This window comes from Molothrus ater, chromosome 20, assembly GCF_012460135.2.
Source record: "Molothrus ater isolate BHLD 08-10-18 breed brown headed cowbird chromosome 20, BPBGC_Mater_1.1, whole genome shotgun sequence".
Lineage (NCBI taxonomy): Eukaryota > Metazoa > Chordata > Aves > Passeriformes > Icteridae > Molothrus > Molothrus ater.
Window position 1 is genome coordinate 2,316,706 of NC_050497.2, and position 19,563 is coordinate 2,336,268.

At 49.0% G+C, this 19,563-nt stretch overlaps 1 protein-coding gene across 8 annotated transcripts in view; it reads left to right on the forward strand.

The window, feature by feature from the left end:
- The window catches only part of CACNA1B (calcium voltage-gated channel subunit alpha1 B), a 330,224-nt gene that overhangs the window by 136,140 nt on the left and 174,521 nt on the right, over positions 1-19,563 (forward strand). For all 8 annotated transcript variants that reach the window (XM_054516966.1, XM_054516959.1, XM_054516961.1 and 5 more), the window contains one exon: positions 18,927-19,030. In XM_054516966.1, coding sequence (XP_054372941.1) covers positions 18,927-19,030 — 104 coding nt within the window. The remainder of the gene's footprint in view (positions 1-18,926; positions 19,031-19,563) is intronic.

Genomic DNA, 19,563 nt, shown 5'->3' on the forward strand with positions numbered 1-19,563 from the left:
GGATCCAAGGTGATTTTCCTCAGGAGAAGTTTGCATGTGACCAGCACTGGTTACCTGGACCATGAGGTGATTTCCTGAGCAAACCCCCCCTGAGGTGGTGTGAGGGTGCAGCTTGGATGTGCTACAGAAAACAGAAGGGAAATAAATAACACAGAGCAGATCCCCTCCTCTCAGACTTGGATGAAGGCTCCTCTTTGCTCCCTGGCTGAGATTCCTCAGGGCTCGAGAACCTCCACACTCTAAGCACCTCTGAAACCTGCCACTCAAGGCTCACAGGTGACTCAAGTGCCCTTTTGCTGGCCCTTTGCTCAGACTGTGGCTTCCTGGGGCAGTTTGCACTTGGCTTTGCTCATGGGGAACTGTCACAGCTGATTTGGTGGCACAGTGACTGCTCCAGCAGAGCCTGTGCGACTCTGCAGGTGGCACTGGGACTGCTTTGTGTCCCTGGTGGGATCACTCTGTGTCACTGGCGGCATTGCTCTGTGTCCTTGGTGGCACTGGAATTGCTCTGTGTCACTGGTGGCACTGGAATTGCTCTCCTCTCCTGGTACAATGATGAGCAGTTGTTCTCTCTGTTAGAAGTGACCTGAAGCCAATCCACTGAATCCCAGACCCACAATTGCTAAATATTGAGAGGAGAGAGAAGAAATGGTGTTTGCAGTGGTGTCTGTGTGTCCTGGGGCTGGCAGCCATGGTGTCAGTGTGTCCTGGGGCTGGCAGCCATGGTGTCAGTGTGTCCTGGGGCTGGCAGCAGCATTGTCTGTGTGTCCTGGGGCTGGCAGCAGGAGTGTGAGGAGGTTCAGGGTGGGTTCAGGCTCCTGTGAGCACTCTCTGTGCATGATCAGCTCTCCTTGTGAATAAATATTGAAAAGCAAAGCTGTTTAACCAGCAGAAGTGTGAGCAAGCAGCCAAAGGAAAAGTTGCTGAGGGTTTTCCTCACATTAACTGGGAGAATAAGGACAAGGAGAGGCTTTGTTTTGCCACTCTGAACCCCACAGCACATTTCTGACATGGTTCCTTTGTTGCGCTGCATTCCCTGTCGTGTCCAAGGGTCAAGTTTTGCTCCAGGTGAATGTGGGGTGTCAGAATCCAGGGCTGGAAGGGACCAGCACTGGGAAAGCAGAGCAGGGGCTGGGCCAGGCTTGGCATTGAGAGCTGCACCAGAGCAAGCTGAGAACAAGAAGGGTGCTCTGCTTCCCCTGGCACCCAGCTCAGGATTCAGCTGGGTCTTTGAAATGTGGAGATCAGGGAAGCACAGCTGAAAGGATGACCAGGGCTGCCCAGGACACCCCAACAATCCCACCCTGGGATCCCTGGGAGTGTTTTCCAAATGCTCTGGCAGCCTCAGGGCTGTGCCCGTTCCCTGGGGAGCCTGGGCAGTGCCAGCACCTCTGGGGGAATCCTAAAACAGAACACAGGTGGGAAGGGAGGAGCCAACAGATGAAAAATGAATGCTGCAACATGCAATGCCCACAGGTGTGTGAAGAAACGCCACCACGGCTTTGTCTGCAGCAGAGCCTGTTCTGATCTCTCAGCTCTTTGGAGCACACAGCATCTGCCTCACAGCTGGGCCACAGATTTGGTGTAAAATCCCCTCCAGCCCTGACCTGGGGAGAGGTTACCCTTGGGATTTGATGCTCACCAGTGCTGAACTTCTCTTGTCACTGTGCATTTGCTCCTGGAGATGCCCAGGGACCTGCTGGGGACAAAGCCAGCAGGGCACGTGTCACATGCTGGTGTTGTGCAGCTGTGATGGAGATGGGAGCTGAGCTCCTGAGCTGTGCCACGAGGTAATTGTGCTCTCTCTTTCTCCCTGCATCTTCATGAAGAGGAGAAAAATCTCCTAATGCTGTTAGTGCTCAATTGCACTCGCGATTGAGTTAGGAGGATTTGAATTTGCTAATAAGAACCAGCCACCTTCAGCGAGCACATAAATGATAATTCCCAGCCTGGAGCTGTGGGGTTAATGTTGATTTTGTTGATTTTGTGGCTCAGTATCACCAATCATCAGCAGGAAAGTAGGGCAGTGATGGTAGAGTTTGGAGCAGGCAGCCAAGAGCCTGGCAGCAGCTCCGAGTGCAGGGCTGGTTTGTGAGGGAAGGGCTGGTGGGGAGGGAAAAACCTCTCTGTGCATGGGGCTTTTGTAGAAGGGGTACTGGAAGGCAGGGGACACACTTAGGGGGGACCAAACCCTTGCACAAAAACCCCAAACCAGCTCAGCCCAACTATTGACTTGAGCACAAAACCACAATGGGAGTTCTGGATGTGTGGAACCCATCTCAACGGAGAGAGCCTGTTCTATTTGCAGGGTGCCCTGGTGAAGGCAGGAATGATGAATCTGACTCCATGCTCTCAGAAGGCTGATTTATTACTTTATGATACTATATTATATTAAAGAATACTATACTATACTAAAGAATACAGAAAGGATACTTCAGAATGCTAAAAAGACAATAATGAAAACTCGTGACTCTCTCCAGAGCCCTGACACAGCTTGGCCCTGATTGGCCAAAGAGTGAAAACAACTCCCAGCAGAATGCAATGGAACAATCACCTGTGGGTGAACAATCTCCAAACACATTCCACATGAGCACAGCACAGGAGAAGCAAATGAGATGAGAATTGTTTTCCTTTTCTCTGAGGCTTCTCAGCTTCCCAGGAGAAAACCCTGGGTGAAGGATTTTTTCAGAATGTGAATGCCACAAGAGCCCACACTGTGGCCTGTGTGCCCCCCATGACCCACTTTCACCCCTGCTGTTGGCACACAGACATTTTGCCAGTTGAGATGTGCATTTCATCCATGTTTGCCTGCTGGATTTAAGCTCCCTCCCTTCCATTATGTTGTTACAACCTGTGGTTTTTTTTGAGTATCAGACAGATTTATTATTATGTAGAAAAATCAGTCTTTTAGGTCACCCTCCATTCACTTAGCTGATCACTGGTGTGTGACAGACATCTCAGCATCTCAAATTTCAGAAATTCTTGTGTAAACAGGCTCACCTACCACCCATGTCTGTAAAAATATCCAGATTTCTCTGTGCCTTAAACCCCTCCCTGGAGCTCTGCTCCAAACTCCCCTGAGCAGCAGATGGAGTGGGTTTTTCAACTCCCTTTTCCCCAGGGAGAAGCCTCACTCCAGGCTTTGGAGTAACTTGCTACTAATGAGACCTGGTGGGATGTAGCAGTCCAGGAGTGCAATAAATTGCTGTGAGCATCCACGGATTTGTAGGAAAAATCCCTCGTGGAGCACTGAACAAGCAGCACAAGCTTCTGTGAGGGGAAAGCACGTGGTAAAAGGAGGAACCTGCACAGCTGATGGATCCTGTGTGAGCTGTCAGCACAAGAACCCTACACCAGCCCCAATTCTGCCCATTAATGCTGCTTTCCTCCTGGGTTTTGGGGGAGCTGCAGGCCCTGTTTGAATTCCCAGCTCTTGTAAGGGATGCAGGCTTTGCCTGCTTCCTCCTCTAAAAGGTTTGCAGAAACCCAAAGATGCTGGAATAGGAAATGTGTGGAGCAAGCCTAAGGCTGAAATGGCTTTGGAATATTTAAATGCCAAGAGTGGTGCACATTTGTGCCCACGCCTGGGTCTCCATCCATCTGGGAACACAGCCTGGCTGACCCCGTGCCCACGTGGGCATTCCCTCCAAGCTGTGGGAATCCATAAAATCAGAGGGTTTTGGGAAAGCTGCAAAAGGCAGCCTCAGAGACAGCAGAACTGTGATTAGAGCTAAGCAGTAGCCATGAGATTGGTCAGCAGAAAAATTATTTAAAAAGTAGAAAAGCAGGAACAAATAGAACAATTGTCTGTGTATTAATGCTTATATATATTAACACGAATAACTCCCTAAGCTACAGAAAAGTTTATCTAGTGAGATATTAGGAAGTTTGAAGCTTAATAATGGAGCTCTGTGCATTGTGTTTGAAGACTTACAAGCAGGTATTGTATTTGAAATAAGCAAGCACTGCTTTAACCAAAGGTATGTGTGCTTATAGTGGTTGGATGGAACTACTGTCAATGTGCTTTTGCTTTGTGTGATTGGTCAAAATCTTTTAAAGTAAGTTGTAACATTAAATTCTTTGTCTGCTGCCTGGGATGTGAGCTGGTGGCATCTTCCCATTGTCATAACCATGGAATGAGGCTGATGTTGGAAAATAAACCAGCTCAAGGCACGTTCCCAGCAGTCCTGTCCTGATTGTGATTTGTACACAGACCCCAGCCAGTGATACAAGCCTGAGAGGATTGAGCCATTTCAGCCCTGCTCCAGCAAACCACCCTGCTCAGAACAGCCCCTGAGCAAATGTGTGAGGCTGAGCAGGAGCTGAAGCACCTCCCTGAATCTTCTGGGGTTTATTTAATGTCTCAGGGAAGATTTATCCCAGATGACTGCAGGGTGGCCACCTCCAGGTTTAATAGGAGACATTTCAGATATACAGCAGGAGAGTGACATATATCAGACAAACTTCAAGAGTCTCTTCAAGGCAGCAGTTGCTCTCTGAAAAGCAGTGAAACATCTCCAAACAGCAGCATAACCATGGGGGCTTGCCAAGAAAAAACCTCCAGCTGAAGAAATCCACTTGCAGCTCAACGGGATGAAAGCAGCAAGGGTACAAACAGCCCTGAACATGCCTGGCAATTGCTTTCCTGCCCAGGATGAAAAAGGCAGCTGGGTGCTTTCAGATTGTGCCAGTGCTCTGCCATCCCTGCTGCATCAGGGGCTGCAGTGACACAGAGTGACAGAATGGGTCTGAGAAAACCCAAAGTGGAGGTTTCACTTGATTTTGTAGTTGTCCTGGTTTGGAAAGCCAGGTGTCTGCTAAGGAAGGCAGAGATTCCCTAGAAATGGAGAATGTAAACCCTCTCCTTCTGAATTATTATAATTTTGAAATTAAGGGGCTCTCAAGCAAAGATATGGGAGTAGAATAACAGTTCTTTACTAGGAAAATTAAAATACAAATGCAGTAATACAAAACAGCAGAAAACCTCCCACTGCCAGAGTGAGAGCAGTCCCTGTCCCCTGTGTGTCAGGGGGTGGCACAGCCCCATCCCATGGGGGCTCAGCCCTCCTGCAGTGCCAGCTGTGGTTCTGCTGGAGCAGGGATCCTGCACAAGGGGGGAGTTTTCCTCTGCAGCTCCAGGGCTGCTGGAGATGGGCCTGGGCTCCCTCTGGCCATGCAGGGCAGCAGAAGCTGCTCCTCTGGCAATGCACTGGGCAAAGGCTGCTGTGCTGTGCCAGGCTCACATTGGATCCAGGTAGGAATGCTTGGCTCCTGCCCTGGGCGCAGCATCTCCCCATGGGATGCTGGAATTGGATCAGCCCTGCAGGGACACTCAGTGGCCATGGACAGCAGAGATCTCCTGCAGGGAGGATTGGCTGGGGGAGAGATCAAGAAAAAACTGCCCATGGACAGCAGAGAACTGCCCCAGCTCTGACAGGTGGCCCCAAACACATCTTTGAACCTAAGACACCCTGCCATGGGCAGGGACACCTTCCACCATCCCAGGCTGCTCCAACCTGACCTTGGACACTGCCAGGGATGGTGTGTGAAAACACAAGAAATAATAAAAGTGTTGCTGTAATAAAAAACTGGGTTAAAAAATTCCTTTTAAGAGCTCTGTTTTGCCAGGAACTTGATCTTTTGGAGGAAAATCAACAGATTGCCTGAGAGGTGGTGGCTGCCCCATCGCTGGGAGTGTCCAAGTCCAGGTTGGATGGGGTTTGGAGCAGCCTGGGATGGTGAAAGGTGTCCCTGCCCATGGCAGGGGGAGGGATGAGATGGGTTTTAAGGTCCCTTCCAACCCAAAATGTTCTATGATTCTAAAATCCAGCCCTTGCAGGGGAGGAAAATCACCCAGCAGCTGTGGGAAGCAGCTCATCCCAAAAAAACCCTGGGTGTTGTGTGGTTGGTTTGTTTTACTGGTCTGTGGCAAAACCTTTGCTGTTCATCCCTGCTCCCAGGTTGTTTCCTCCTCCTGGAATTCAGGGAGGAGCAGCTTTGAGCTGGGCTCATAATTTTTTACAGGCCTAATGAATATACACTATAGTAAATATTTTCACACTTCAATTTGGAATTTCACAGGCAGTTCTCATTCAAATTTGGAACAACTTGGCAGGGCTTTTGGTTAGGAAAAACCCTTTTCTTTCCTAGAGCAGAGTCCTTTTTATTTAAAATGTCTTCAGAAAACCTCATTAAATGTCTTTAGATGGAGCTGAGAGGATCATGCCCAACTGATTTTTTGTTCTGTTTTGTCTGAAGCAGGGAAATGGGAGGGATAAAAGACCTTTGGAATCTTGTTCTGAGTAGGAATTGAATTGACAAAGGGCTCTTGGGCCTGGGGGCTTTGCTGTTGCTCTCTGTTCTGTGGGACTGAGCTCTCAGCTCCAGCTCCTGAGCTGTAGATTTATTTACAAGGATATTTTTTGCTCATAATTAAGGAAAAGCTGAACTGCTGGAGGTGTCTCATTAGAAGATAAGAATGAGAAGGTGGTGTAACCTAAATAAATCGATACTCTGCTCATTGCCAGTCCTCTGCTGGAGAATGCAGGTGTGCAACAGCCCTTGGTTATGATTTTATACCGTGGAATCAAGGCTTTAATTCATCCAACCAATTTTCTGCTACTGGAAACTTCTTGGGAATATTTTGCTGGTGATGTTTAGAGGGAAAATAGGAAGAGTCTGGATCTGCATCAGGACGATGAGGAGGCCTGTGCATTATCCTTAGGGCTGTTGTTATTTGCAATGATTTTGGGCCTTGCCCCACAGTTTCCTCTGCTCAAAGCCAGGAAATGCTGGAGGATTGGATTGCTCTGGGAATTGCTCTGTGTCTCTGCTGACCAAGGGGCTGCAGGGCCCAGGGACTGCTGAGTGGCAGGAAAAGTTTATTCTGCATCTACTCACTAGACCAGCAAATCTCTGCGTGGGTCTGGATGCAGACACAGAAAATCTCCTGTGTCCCTGAGCAGCCAGAGTGAGCAGGGCTCTAAATCTGTATCTGTGTTTATACATTTATACCCAGGGATATTTCTCCCTTCTCATGACTTTCAGAGCACATTTGGGGACAGCTTTGGCTCTTCAGGCACCTGAAGCCTTTGCAGATAAGAACACGATGTCCAGGGAGTGCTGAATTTCCTCCAAGTGCAGCTTGACTCACGCAGGAGTTCTCTCAATGAATGATTTGTGCTTGATAAGAACTCCAAGCTCAGCAGCAGAATTTGTTTTTCAAGGTGCTCCCTCCAACTGCAGCACCCAAGCCCAAGAGCTCCTGTGCTCTCCTTGTGCCCCTTCCCAGAAAATGCCAGCCCTGTGTGCTCAGGGAGCCCTGCAGATGGGGGCTGAGGCACTGCTGGTGGGAATCAGAATATTTGGAGTTTTGCTGCTGATCCTGCTGCCCCTGCAGCACCTCAGTGCATTGAGTCCCATTTTGTGAAATGCTGGAATTACTTGGTCTCATGAGCTCTGTGGCTTTTAGGTTTGTGGTCAAATGTGTGAAATGCATCCTCAGAGAATCACAGAATGGCTGGGGTTGGAAGGGACCTTAGAGATCATCTGGTTCCAGTCTCCCTGCTGAGGACAGGGACAGCTTCCACCAGACCAGGCTGCTCCAAACCTCATCTAACCTGGCCTGAAATCCTCCTTATCTTCCAGATAAGCACCCCATGGGGCTCAGAGAGGGGCTGGGCAGGTGTTTGCTGGGGTAAAACTTCCTCTGGAGAGCTCCATGCAGAGGCTGCCCTTTCTCACCCTGAATGTGCCTCACCTGTCCCCACCAGGAGCAGTCTGCACTGAGTTTCCATCCATAATTCAAGCTCACAGCTGTTTAAAAAGAAAAGAAAGGGAGGAGAGGCTACAAAATCAAAATAAAAACATTAAAAAGTGGTAGAGTCCCTTGGCCAGCCTGTTATTTTTGACAGTGGCAGAGCTTTCCCAGTGCCAGGCAGGCTCATGAATAAAGCAGCTGAGTGAGTTCATGCTAGCTGGGGAAAGAATGAATTTTTTATCAAGAAACCCTGTTAGCATATTTATGTATTGATATATTGGTGCCATAAGCCTTTGGATCAAGGCATAAAACAGCAGTGGTTTTGCTTTTTCAGCCTCCCCAGCTCTGCAGAAGGGGAGAAACAAAGGGGAGGATTTGCTTCTATTTAAACTTGGCTGAATTAACATTAATATTGCTTGCAACAACTACAGTTAAAACATGCTTCTACAGCTACTGCTATTGTGCAAAATTAAAATGCTGCCAGCTTTGAGGATTTTACCCAGAGTCTTCTCATATTTGTCTTGATTTTATGCATTTGGATGCTTTCAGAGGAAAGCCCAGCTCTGGATTGGTGTATTTGAGGGAATTATATCTCCCTTCACTCTTCTTTGGCACTTTTTGGGTCCTGTCAGAGGAAATGGAAGGTGGAAATGAGAATCCTAAAGGGGGAGGTGATTGAGGTGTGTGTGAAGGTGAAAAGGAGGAGTGGAGTAGCTCAAAGACCTCAAAGAGAGAGGATCCTCTCAGGAGCATGGATCTATCACATCATGAGTGTGAATTTGCAGGGGTTTGGGGTCTCCTCCCAGAGCTCAGGCTTTGTCAGGGCTTGGGTGTGAGGGGAGGGCAGAGGCCACGGGGGACTCTCTGAGGGCTTATCCTGCAACTGCTGACCCCATCCCAAAGGGCTCCCAGGAAATGCTTCCTCTGCCATGGGATCTTCCCTGGTGTCCAAATTCCCATAAAGGCACAGCAATAATGTGCTCTAGGAGGAGATCAAATTCAAATCCCAAAGGGCTCCCAGGAAACACTTCCTCTGCCATGGGATCTTTCTTGGTGTTCAACCCCCCAAAGGCACAGGTATAATGTGCTCTAGGAGGAGATCAGATCCCAGGAAACACTTCCTCTGCCATGGGATCTTTCCTGGTATGCAAATCTCCACAAAGGCACAGTTATGATGTGCTCTCAGAGGAGGTCAGATCAGAGAACCCCAGAATTGGGTTGGAAAAGGGTTTGGACCCTTTGGACTTGATGATCTCAACCAATGACCTAACACCACCTTGTCAACAAAACCATGGCCCTGAGTGTCACATCCAGTGTTTTATAAACACCTCCAGGGACAGTGACTCCATTCCACTGCTCAATCCCTTTTTCAGTGAAGAATTTTTTCCTAATTCCAAGCCTAAACTTTCCCTGCTGCAGCTTAAGGCTGTATCTCCAGTCTCAAATTGTTGTCTGGACCTCGCATGAAGTTTAGAGGCTCCTGAAATCCTGTCCATCCCACTTCCAGCCATGGAAACCTCCAGCTGAAGGGTTTCCCTCACAGAAGACATAAGCAGGTTAAAATCCTAAGAAGTGGTGTTTGAGCTTGGCTCCAGTCCCCTGCAGCTTTCTGGGGGCTCTCCCACTTTAATTCCCTCCCTCTCTGAACAGTGGCACCTGATCCCACTGACCCCAGGTGGGGGAAGCTCAGAACCCAAACCCAACCCCATCTTGCTGTACTCAGAACAGCATTTGGACCAAACACTAATTTCATTAATGCCTGTCTGAGTTTGACAAGACAGGTTATAGTAGAGGAAATGTATTGTATTTAAATATCTGTATAGAGGCTTTGCCCCAGAGGTCCCAGTTGCCCTTGATGGGCTGCAGCTGTGACCAATGAAGAGAACTGGGATAAAAGGGGGCAGGTTAGCCAGTCAGGGAGAGCCTTGGAGGAGCCCTGACCTGAGAGTGAAGAGCATGCAGCAGAAGGAGTCAGTGAAGATCGGCAGCCATAAGAACACACCAAAGAGGTATGGACTTTAGAAATCTGAGAATATCATTATGGGACTCTAGAGAAATAGAAGAACAACAACAACAACAGGTGTCTGCCAAGGAAGGCAGGAGCCTCCCCTGAAATGGAAAATGTAAACCCCCTCCCTTGGAATTATAATTTTGAAATTAAGGGGCTCTCAAGCAAAGATATGGGAGTAGAAATAACAGTTCTTTACTAGGAAAATTAAAATACAAATGCAGTAATACAAAACAGCAGAAAACCCCCCACTGCCAGAGTGAGAGCAGTCCCTGCCCCCTGTGTGTCAGGGGGTGGCACAGCCCCATCCCATGGGGGCTCAGCCCTCCTGCAGTGCCAGCTGTGGTTCTGCTGGAGCAGGGATCCTGCACAAGGGGGGAGTTTTCCTCTGCAGCTCCAGGGCTGCTGGAGATGGGCCTGGGCTCCCTCTGGCCATGCAGGGCAGCAGAAGCTGCTCCTCTGGCAATGCACTGGGCAAAGGCTGCTGTGCTGTGCCAGGCTCACATTGGATCCAGGTAGGAATGCTTGGCTCCTGCCCTGGGCGCAGCATCTCCCCATGGGATGCTGGAATTGGATCAGCCCTGCAGGGACACTCAGTGGCCATGGACAGCAGAGATCTCCTGCAGGGAGGATTGGCTGTGGGAGAGATCAAGAAAAAACTGCCCCATGGACAGCAGAGAACTGCCCCAGCTCTGACAGACGGGGACAGAACACACACCCAGCTACACCTGAGACAAGTCCATTCCACTTTTATCCTTCCCACAGAGCAGCCCAGGCTCTGCCATGTTCCTCCCATGGGTGGCACAGCCCTGGGGTGTCCATGGTGATGTTCCTGTGCCAGCTCAATTTGGCTCTGGAGGGTCAGTGGGCAGCAGCCCGGCTGCTGAGGCCCTGCAGAGCTGAGCACCAGATGCTCCCAGAAATGGTCTGGAACATCTGAGAGTCAGAAACCAGAGAAACTGGGCTGGATTTGAGCCCAGATGGCATTTCAATGGGATGGGGAAAGGCTTTCTGCAGATCCTGGTGCTCTGTTTGGAGCAGCACGTGGGATCAGTGTCACTGTTGTATTCAGGACAGGTGAATAAAGTGGCACAGAGGCTCCAAGGTCTCAGAAGGCTAAATGCAATTTTATTAAAAACCACACACTTTTTCTAGACAGTTATGATACAGGTGGACCTGATTGGTGCTCAATCAATAGCCCTCACACCATTGGCTAATTAGCCTCTCACCTTTGGCTAACTAGGCATAACACCCTCTTGTAAATATCTTAGGAGAAAACAATACCAGCTGCAAAGATCAAGAATTGCTTTAATTCCTTCTCTGAGCTTTCACAAAACTTCACAGAGCATGCCTGGGAAAGTGTATCTGACTTTTGTCTCTGACCAGCTCTCAGCATCCACAGGTCAGCACTTGAGAATTGGGATTTCTCTCACTGCCCTGCTGGGCAATGTGGGAGCAGCTCACCTTTCACCTGGCTGTGACCCCACTTCACCTCCTGGGAGGGTGGGGATTGCAGCAGAGACCTCCTCAGTGCAGGGCTCAGTGGTGTTTCTGAGTCAGAAAGGCTACAGAAGATTTAAAAGATGAAAGCCTTTTTTAAAAAAAAAATTTTTTCTTCTGTTTTCATCATAAGGCAGGTTCCAGGTGCTCTTGTACATGCGTGAAATATTTTTGGTTTTATTCTTAGCAATTTCTGTGTTCATTTAAATGTAAGAATAGGAGCAGATAGAAATAAATCACCTGTAAATAGCTTTGCTAATTATCAGAAATGGTGAGGAAGAGAGTTGTGAAAAGTCAGACAGAGGGTGAAGAGAGTTCATCTCTCCAAGACAGCTGAGAGTTCTCAATGCAAAAACACTTAACTAAGGGAATATTAGCCTTTAATTGCCCTGGATAAGTCAGGCTGTGCCATTGATTAGATTCAGTGAGTAAATCTAGGTGTGCTCTATTTTGTATTTTGATTGGAAACATGCTAAAAACAAATGGTCTGTGGTGTTTGGCTGTATCTGTCCAATTAAATCCCATTATTGACCCTCACTCAGGAAACATTTACGTGGCAGCCCTCTAATTGTTTGTCTTTGACATGAAAGGTTATTTTATGTGATGTTCCTTCCCCTCCCAAAGCAGCTCCTGCTCCCTTTGATGGAGCCAGCAGTGGGAGCTGGGGATGATCTGTGAGCCCTGAGGCTCCCTGGGGATGGGGAACAAGGGCCAAAAGCAGGCAGAGACCCTGGGAGAAGGATGCTGCAGCAGGCCAGGCTTTTTTGGCACTTCCTGCTGATGGGATGGGGCTGGAACAGAGAGAAGCAACAAGAATGAGAATCCCAGATTGGTTTGGGCTGGAAAAGACCTTAAAGCTCACCTCATTCCACCTCCACCATGGGCAGAGACATCGCCCACTATCCCAGGTTGCTCCAAGCCCCATCCAAGCTGGCCTTGGGCAGTTCCAGGGATGAGGAAACGCCCCTTGGAGCAGCCCTGGGGAGGTGGGCGATGGCCAGGGCTGCAGGAAAGGAGATGAGAGGGGAGAAAAGGGCATTTCTGGGCTCTGCAGCACAGTGCAAGCAGCAGTTGGCTGCTTTCAAGTCGATTGTTTCAAAGGGTGTCTTGGAATGAATTAATAGCCAGACACAGTGTTAACAGGGGGAGCAGGGCCTGAGCAGCTCCGTAGTCCTGAGGCACAGAGTGAGGATTAACCCTGGCCCTGCTCTGCTCTTGGACACCTCACAAAGGCCTGGTGCTGGGAAGTGCTGTGTGCTGTGCTGGAGAATGCCCTGTTCTGCAGCTCAGGGCTTTAATCCCTTGCAGGACAGCAGCCTTTGGCTTCTGAGCTTGCTACAGCTGCCAAAATTCCCCCCCAGATCCCTGCAGCCCGAGGGGTGGCTGTGCTGTCGCTGCCTGGGGACACCAGCACTGTGCACAGAGGGAGGACAGAGCCCCTGGGTGCTCAGAGCCAATAAAGTGATCACTCAGGGTTTGAGCTTTTATATTTTCATCTATTTGTAACCCTGCAGTTCTTTAGTGTGTAACTCCAAACTCCACACACAGTGGGAGCTGCTGCTGCTTTCCCATTTGGGGCAGACACAACAATTCCTCTCCAGGCCAGGCAATCAAGGACACCTCACTGCCTCAGGCCCTGAGAGATGGAAACAAAAGGGATTTGGGGGGAGCAAACCTGGGATAAATGACTTCATTAGCTGAAGCTGTAATTGGCAGATGAACCCCCAATATGCAACTGGACCAAACTTATAAAAGTGTGAAACCTGTGACCCCTCATCCATTTTGGGTGTAGTCCCTGGGGGGCTTTGTCTGCCTGAAACGTACCTGAAGGCCTTCAATAAATATAATTGCTTTCTATTGCCTTAATTTCATCTAGCCTCTGTTTTTAGATATCCCAAAAAGGCAGCACCAGGGAGAGAACAGAGAAAGGCTGTCCTGTGACACCCAGCTGTGGACAGGGACAGCAGCTCCAGGGGGGCTGATGGAGCAGAGTCACCTGAAACAGCCTAGAGAGATGCTCTGGGGATTTAGGAATTGGGTGATGCCTCAGGTTTTGGCTTTTCTATTTTTCACATTCTGTGCTGCTTTAGTGTGTGGGTGTGAGCTCCATATTCTGGGATGGTGAGCTCTGTGCACAGAGCAGGGAGACAAAACAATTCCTGCTCCAGCTGGGCACCAAGGACAAATGACCCAAATCTCAGCCCAAGAGCACAAACACCGTGGGCTGGAGAGAGAAAAACAAGGATGGGACTGCAGGGGCTAAAGCTGGAATGGGACAATGAACTGCAAGATGCAAATGGAGCAGAACTGATCCAAGGCAGAGACCCCGTGCCCGGCCGTGCATTTTGGGGCCATTTTGGTTCATCTTGGGTGCAGCCCTGGCTGGGCTCTTGTGCTGCCCAAGGTGGATCCATGGAGGCCTTTAATAGATCCCTGCTTTATTCTTTAGCTCTGTCCAGCCTCTGTTCTAGGCCAGCCTTCACAAGGTATTAAGGATATTTGGGTATTTTACCATGCTGGGTGTGTCTTGCTACAAGTGCCAGGTCAGGGGTGGGAGCAGTTGGGGCTGAGCAGAGCTCAGAATTTTAGGGAGAGCAGGGGTTTCAGAATTTTAGGCACTCCAGGGGTGCAGAGTTCGTGTGGGCTTTAGATGTTTGAGGTGAGATCACTGTGGCCCTGAAAGTGCCCCTGAGCTGCCTCAGTTTCCCTCTGTGCAGCTGTGGGAGCCTTGTGCTGTCACATTTAGGGGATGTGGATCTTTCCATGCCCAGGGCATTCCTGGGGCTGGGTGTGGGCACTGCTCAGGGGTGCTTGTGAAGAGCCCCATGGCTGTTTTTAACCAGAAGGCTCAGGAGCAGTGTGAGAGCCCTCTGTGAGCCCCTCCTGTAATTCTGGCACGTTGTGTTGAGTATTTCATTTCTCTTGCCCTCCTGTTACATCTCTGTGGGCACAAGTGGCACTGACAGACTGCCAGACGTTACAGCAGTGAAATGTTGTAGCTGAAACATAAAAATTGATTTGATCTCTTGGCTCCTCCTGCTTAATGAGTGAGCCTAGAGCTCAGTGGCTCTGTGGATGAAGGGCTCAGGGCAGACAGAGCTGCCTGTGGGACTCTGGGGGCTTTCCCTGGGGGAAGGAGTTTGGTTTTCCTGGGAGCAAACAGGTTTTGAGTGGTTAAAGCCTCTCCCTGTGGCAGAGCTGGGGCTGTACCCTGTGCTTGGCTTCCAGCTCTGTTGTGTGAGAAATGAGAGTCACTTCCAAAACACTTAAAAGGTTTATTAAAACCTTATCAAAGAATACAACAGAAGACTGAATAGAGACAATATTACAGCGTGGGGAGCAGAGGATTTTTCCCACCATGTGCTTACCCACACAATGGAGGCTTCACCTTTTAACCCTTTAGCTCCCCCCAAAGTTCTGTCCATCGACTCCTTCTTCACTTCCAGTGGTGGAATTCACTTCCTGACATCTTTTTTGGAGGTCAGCTGTGGCCATAGCAGTAAGCCAGCCCTCCCAAATGTCCCAAACCCAGGGCACCCCTGATAACAACACAAGGGGGGTAAAACATAACTGTAAATCTACAAAACTTCTCCTAACATACATACATGATATTTACCTTTTAATTGTGATAAAACATAAGTCTATAAAACAAAACCTATAAATCCATAAAATAAAAACTATAAATCTATAAAACTTCTCTTAACGTATATACATATTTGCCTCTTAATTGTTATAAAACATAACTATAAATCTATAAAACTTCTCCTTACATATATACAGGATATTTGCCTTTTAATTGTGAGAGTCAACCATGACATTACTCATCTGTCACACTTGGGAGCCCTGGGAAAGGTGCTGCACATCCAAGGAGGCTCTGCTTTCTCAGGAGCACTTTGTCACCACTTTTGCCTGGTGTTTGTCACCATCTCCAAAGGGGAGTTTGTCCTGGATCCTCGTGAGTGAGGCAGAGCAAACAGAGCCAGCCCCTGCCCTGCCCTGAGCAGGAGGTAACCCAGCAGATGCTCAGGGCAGGGTGGGTAATTGGTTGTATTTCAACACATTTCATTTTTAAGGGCTTTGATCGTGGCATGGAATTGTGGATCTGTCGCCAAGTTTGGGCTTCAAATGGAGAAATAAATGATAAATGATCATTTGTCAGCAGTGAACCCACTGCACTCCCTTTGCGTGTTTCTGTGCTTTGCCCTTCTCCCATCTGTTCCCTCCTGCAGCCCCCCTTGGCTGCTGACAGCATTCCTAGCCTCACAGAACCATGGAATGTCCTGAGCTGCAAGGGAACATCGAGCCCTCCCTGGATGGGATCTGCTTGCTGCAAGCAGAGATGTTTGATTGACCAGATGAGAGCTGAAGAACAGCACCTAAACATAAAACCCTAAATATAAAATTGCCCCAGACACTTCCCCACTCCTCCTTTTTCTCTGTTTCCAGAGAAATGATGCCACAGGCAACACCTGGAATTGGCTTCACTTCATCATCACTGGCTCCTTTATCCTTCATGTTGGGAAGGAAGCACTGAGGATGAGTTTCCCTGTTCCCTCTGAGCCCATCTGCAGAGATGCAGGGCAGAACAGGGCAAGGAGAGAGCTGAAAGCAAAGAGAGAGAATAATGGAAAGCCAAACCAGGGAATGAAGAATTGGGGTGGGATGTCAGCTGTTCCAAAGGCCTTCAAAACCCTAATTGGGCAGCTCAGAGCCATCCCTGCATTTCTGCTCTGGGCTGTTTCTCCTCAGATCCATTTGTCCCTCACCTTCAGCAGGGGGATTGTGGTGAAGTTGCTGAGTGCCCATTCCTCTCCTCTGAGTCACTGATCAACTGACACAGCCATTCCTGAGAGGTGTTTGCTATTTGGGGAGATGCTGGTCTCGTGTTTGATCCTGGAGGAAGGATTTGTGCAGATATGCACCCTATTAACAAACCTCGGAGGCATTTACTTGTGTCAGGGCTATAAATGTTCTATATAAATTGTGGTATCACATACTCTTTGAACACAGAGAGACATAATTCTCTCTTCCAGGATTTTTCCTGAGGAAGGCAGTGAGAAAGCTCAGAAAGAGAAAATGCTTATCTCTATTTGCTGCTCCTGTTTTGGCACATGTGGAATGTGTTATGGAGATTGTTTAATGAAGAGAGTTTGTTAATTGGACTCTGCTGATGGTTGTTTGGACTGATTGAGCAGTTGGGTCAAAGCTGTGTTGTGACTGTGTGGAAAGGGTCATGGGTTTTTCTTTAGTGTAGTTTTGTAGTATAGTAGAGAATAGAGTATAGTATGTAGTGTAGTATAATCTAGCTTAATAAATAATTGTTCAGCCTTCTGAATCATGGAGTCAGAGCACATTATTCCCTGCCTGGGGGCTCCCTGCATTGATATATAAATGTTATAAATCACCTGTGAGAAACACTCTGACAGTTTGGGGCTTGCTCTTCATTGGGTGACTTCTCATACAGAGACTTTTGAGGTGGCAGCAGGTACATGCACAGCTGAGGTAAAACACACTGGAAGTGCTTCCTTTTCTGAGTCCTGCAAGCAAAATTATTCTTGGAAATATGATTTGGAACACTGGCCAAAAGCAGCACAGATAATAAGTTAAAGGCACCAATATCAATTAGAATGAACACAGTCTTTGCCAGTTGGTGTTTGAAAGCAGTTTTTGGGGAGGGAGCTGAGCTCAGGGTTCCTGGGTTTTTTTGCCCTCTGCAAAAGGACAAGGAGAATGCAAGAATTTACTTGTATCAGTGCAATAAATGTTATCACCTGTCAGAAATGCTGTGATGTAGGTTTTGCCTGTTTTTTGGGTGACTTCTAACACAGAGACTTTTCAGGTGGCACCAGGTACATGCATGGCTGAGGTAAAGCAAATTTAAAGCATTTCCTTCTGTGAATCCTGCAAGCAAAATTACACTTGGGAATGTGATTGGAAGAGTGACCAGAAAGCATCAGAAAGATAATAAGTCATAATAAGATAAGATATAAGATACATATATAAGTTAAAAGGTAAAGCACCAATATCAGAATTAATGCTGTTTTTGCCAGGTGGTGTTTGAGCTCTTCTCTGTAGGCTCTGCCTTTGGGCAGGGAGGTGAGCCCAGGGTTCCTGGTGTTTTTTACCCTCTGTAGGAGGAGGGAGAAGGATGAGAAGAATGTGTTTAGGTCTTTACTTTCCTTTTTGCTCCCCTTCTCCTTTTCCTTCCACCCAACATCAGATCTTCAGATTGCTGCATTCTTCCCGCACAAGAGAGGAATTTGCATTTTCCTCAGCACTGGGATTCTGTCAATGGCCATGTGGCATTCTCCTGTTCAGCACTTCCCCAAAGAGCTCCCTCATGGCTGATGAATGCAGAAACTTTGTCACAAACTGCACCACCCTCCCCTCCTGTTCATCTGCCACTGCTGCCTGCTCAGGGTGGGTTTGGCTGGCAGGAGCCCGAGGTGCTGAGTGAGCAGATGTGGAATTCCAGCATTCCAGAAATCCTGGGTTTCTTGCAGACTCCTTGTCTGGGTGTGAGCAGATCCTGGGCTGAACTGTAGCCTGGCTTTAGGGAAGGCTGTGGTTCCCTGCTGGAGTGGCCCCATTCAGATGGAAATGTGGAGCTGGGGAGGGAGGAGCAGGGAGCCTGCACAGGGTTAGGCCACCTAAAAATGGGGTTTGGTCCTGCAGCAGGGTCAGCCTGGACTGAGGAATTGTTTAGGTTGGAAAAGGCCTTTAAAGTCATCATTCCCCCAGCACTGCTTTTAAACTCACCATGCCCCCTACACTGCTTTTAAATCCCTTCAGGGATGGGACTCCACCACTGCTCTGGGCAGCATTTCCATGAAGGAATTTTCCCTAACGTCCAATCTAAACCTCCCCTGGCCCAGCCTGAGGCCGTTCCCTCTGCTCCTGTCCCTGTTCCCTGGGAGCAGAGCCTGATCCCCCCTGGCCGTGCCCTCCTGGCAGGAGCTGTGCAGAGCCACAAGGGCCCCCCTGAGCCTCCTTTGCTCCAGCCCAGCCCCTGCCCAGCTCCCTCAGCCTCTCCTGGGGCTCCAGCCCCTTCCCTGGACAAGCTCCAGCCCCTCAAGGTCCTTCTTGAGGAGCCCAGGACTGGAGACAGGATTTGAGGTGCCCCAGCACAGGGGTGGTCATTGCTCTGGTCCTGCTGGACACACCATGGCTGGGACAGCCCAGGTGCCATTGGCCTCTTGCCCACCTGGGCTCATGTCCAGCCACTGTTACAGCCCCCCAGGGCCTTTCCCAGCTTTCCAGCCCCAGCCTGGAGCTGTGACCCAAGGACAGGACCCTTGCTGGCCCTCAGGCCATGGTGTGTGACCCCATGGTGTGACCCTCTGCAGGGCCTGCTGCCCTCCAGCACATGCACATCCCACCCAGCCTGGTGTCACCTGTGAACTCCATCCCCTCATCAGAGACAGCAGAGGGCTCTCCCCACTGGAGCTGAGGAAAACCCACGGTGTGGATGTTGGGACAATCAGTTCTTTGGCTGGAATTGCAGCTGCTGAACACAGCAGGACTGACCAGGACATCAGTGGTGGGCACTCCTGTGGAATTCCAAGGGGAATCTCCTCTGCCCTGCAGGTTCTGGGTGGTGTTTACTCTCCAAGTGAAATAACTCTTGTGTTTGTCTCTCCCTTCTCCCTCTGTTTCCAGACGAACGACGCTGCAGGAAACACCTGGAATTGGCTTTACTTCATCCCTCTCATCATCATTGGCTCTTTCTTCATGCTCAACTTGGTGCTGGGCGTCCTATCAGGGTAAGGCACTCTGAATTGCTGTCCTCACTGGATATTAAAAGGGAAGAAGTGTTGATTTTAGGGGGATATTACTGAGAGAGATGGGTGACACATCCTGCTGTGTCCCCTTCCCACGTATCCCACCCTGTCCTCTCCTTGCAGGGGAATATTTCTGTACAGCCCTAGGGTGGGGGGACAGGCTGGTGGAAAACCCTGCACTGAGATGATTCTGAACCCAGATTTGTGGAATTAGACTGATTTGGGTCAGTACAGCCAACACTTCTGTGCTGCCTTGAAATGCCACCAGGAAACTGCTGGTGCCTATAAAATGCTGGACTGGGACATGGAAATGTGGATAATGCCACTGATGCAGCCTGGGGAAAGGGGAAGCTCAAACTCAAGGCACTTAAAAGATCTCAGGTTTGGGATTTTTTTTTCCTGTTTTTTTGTTTTCTTGCATTGATTTTTTTGTTGACTTGTTTTGTTTGTTTGATCCCTGCCTGCTTGAGCCAATATCTGGATTTTGGGGACATGCTGGTCCCTTGATGTTCACA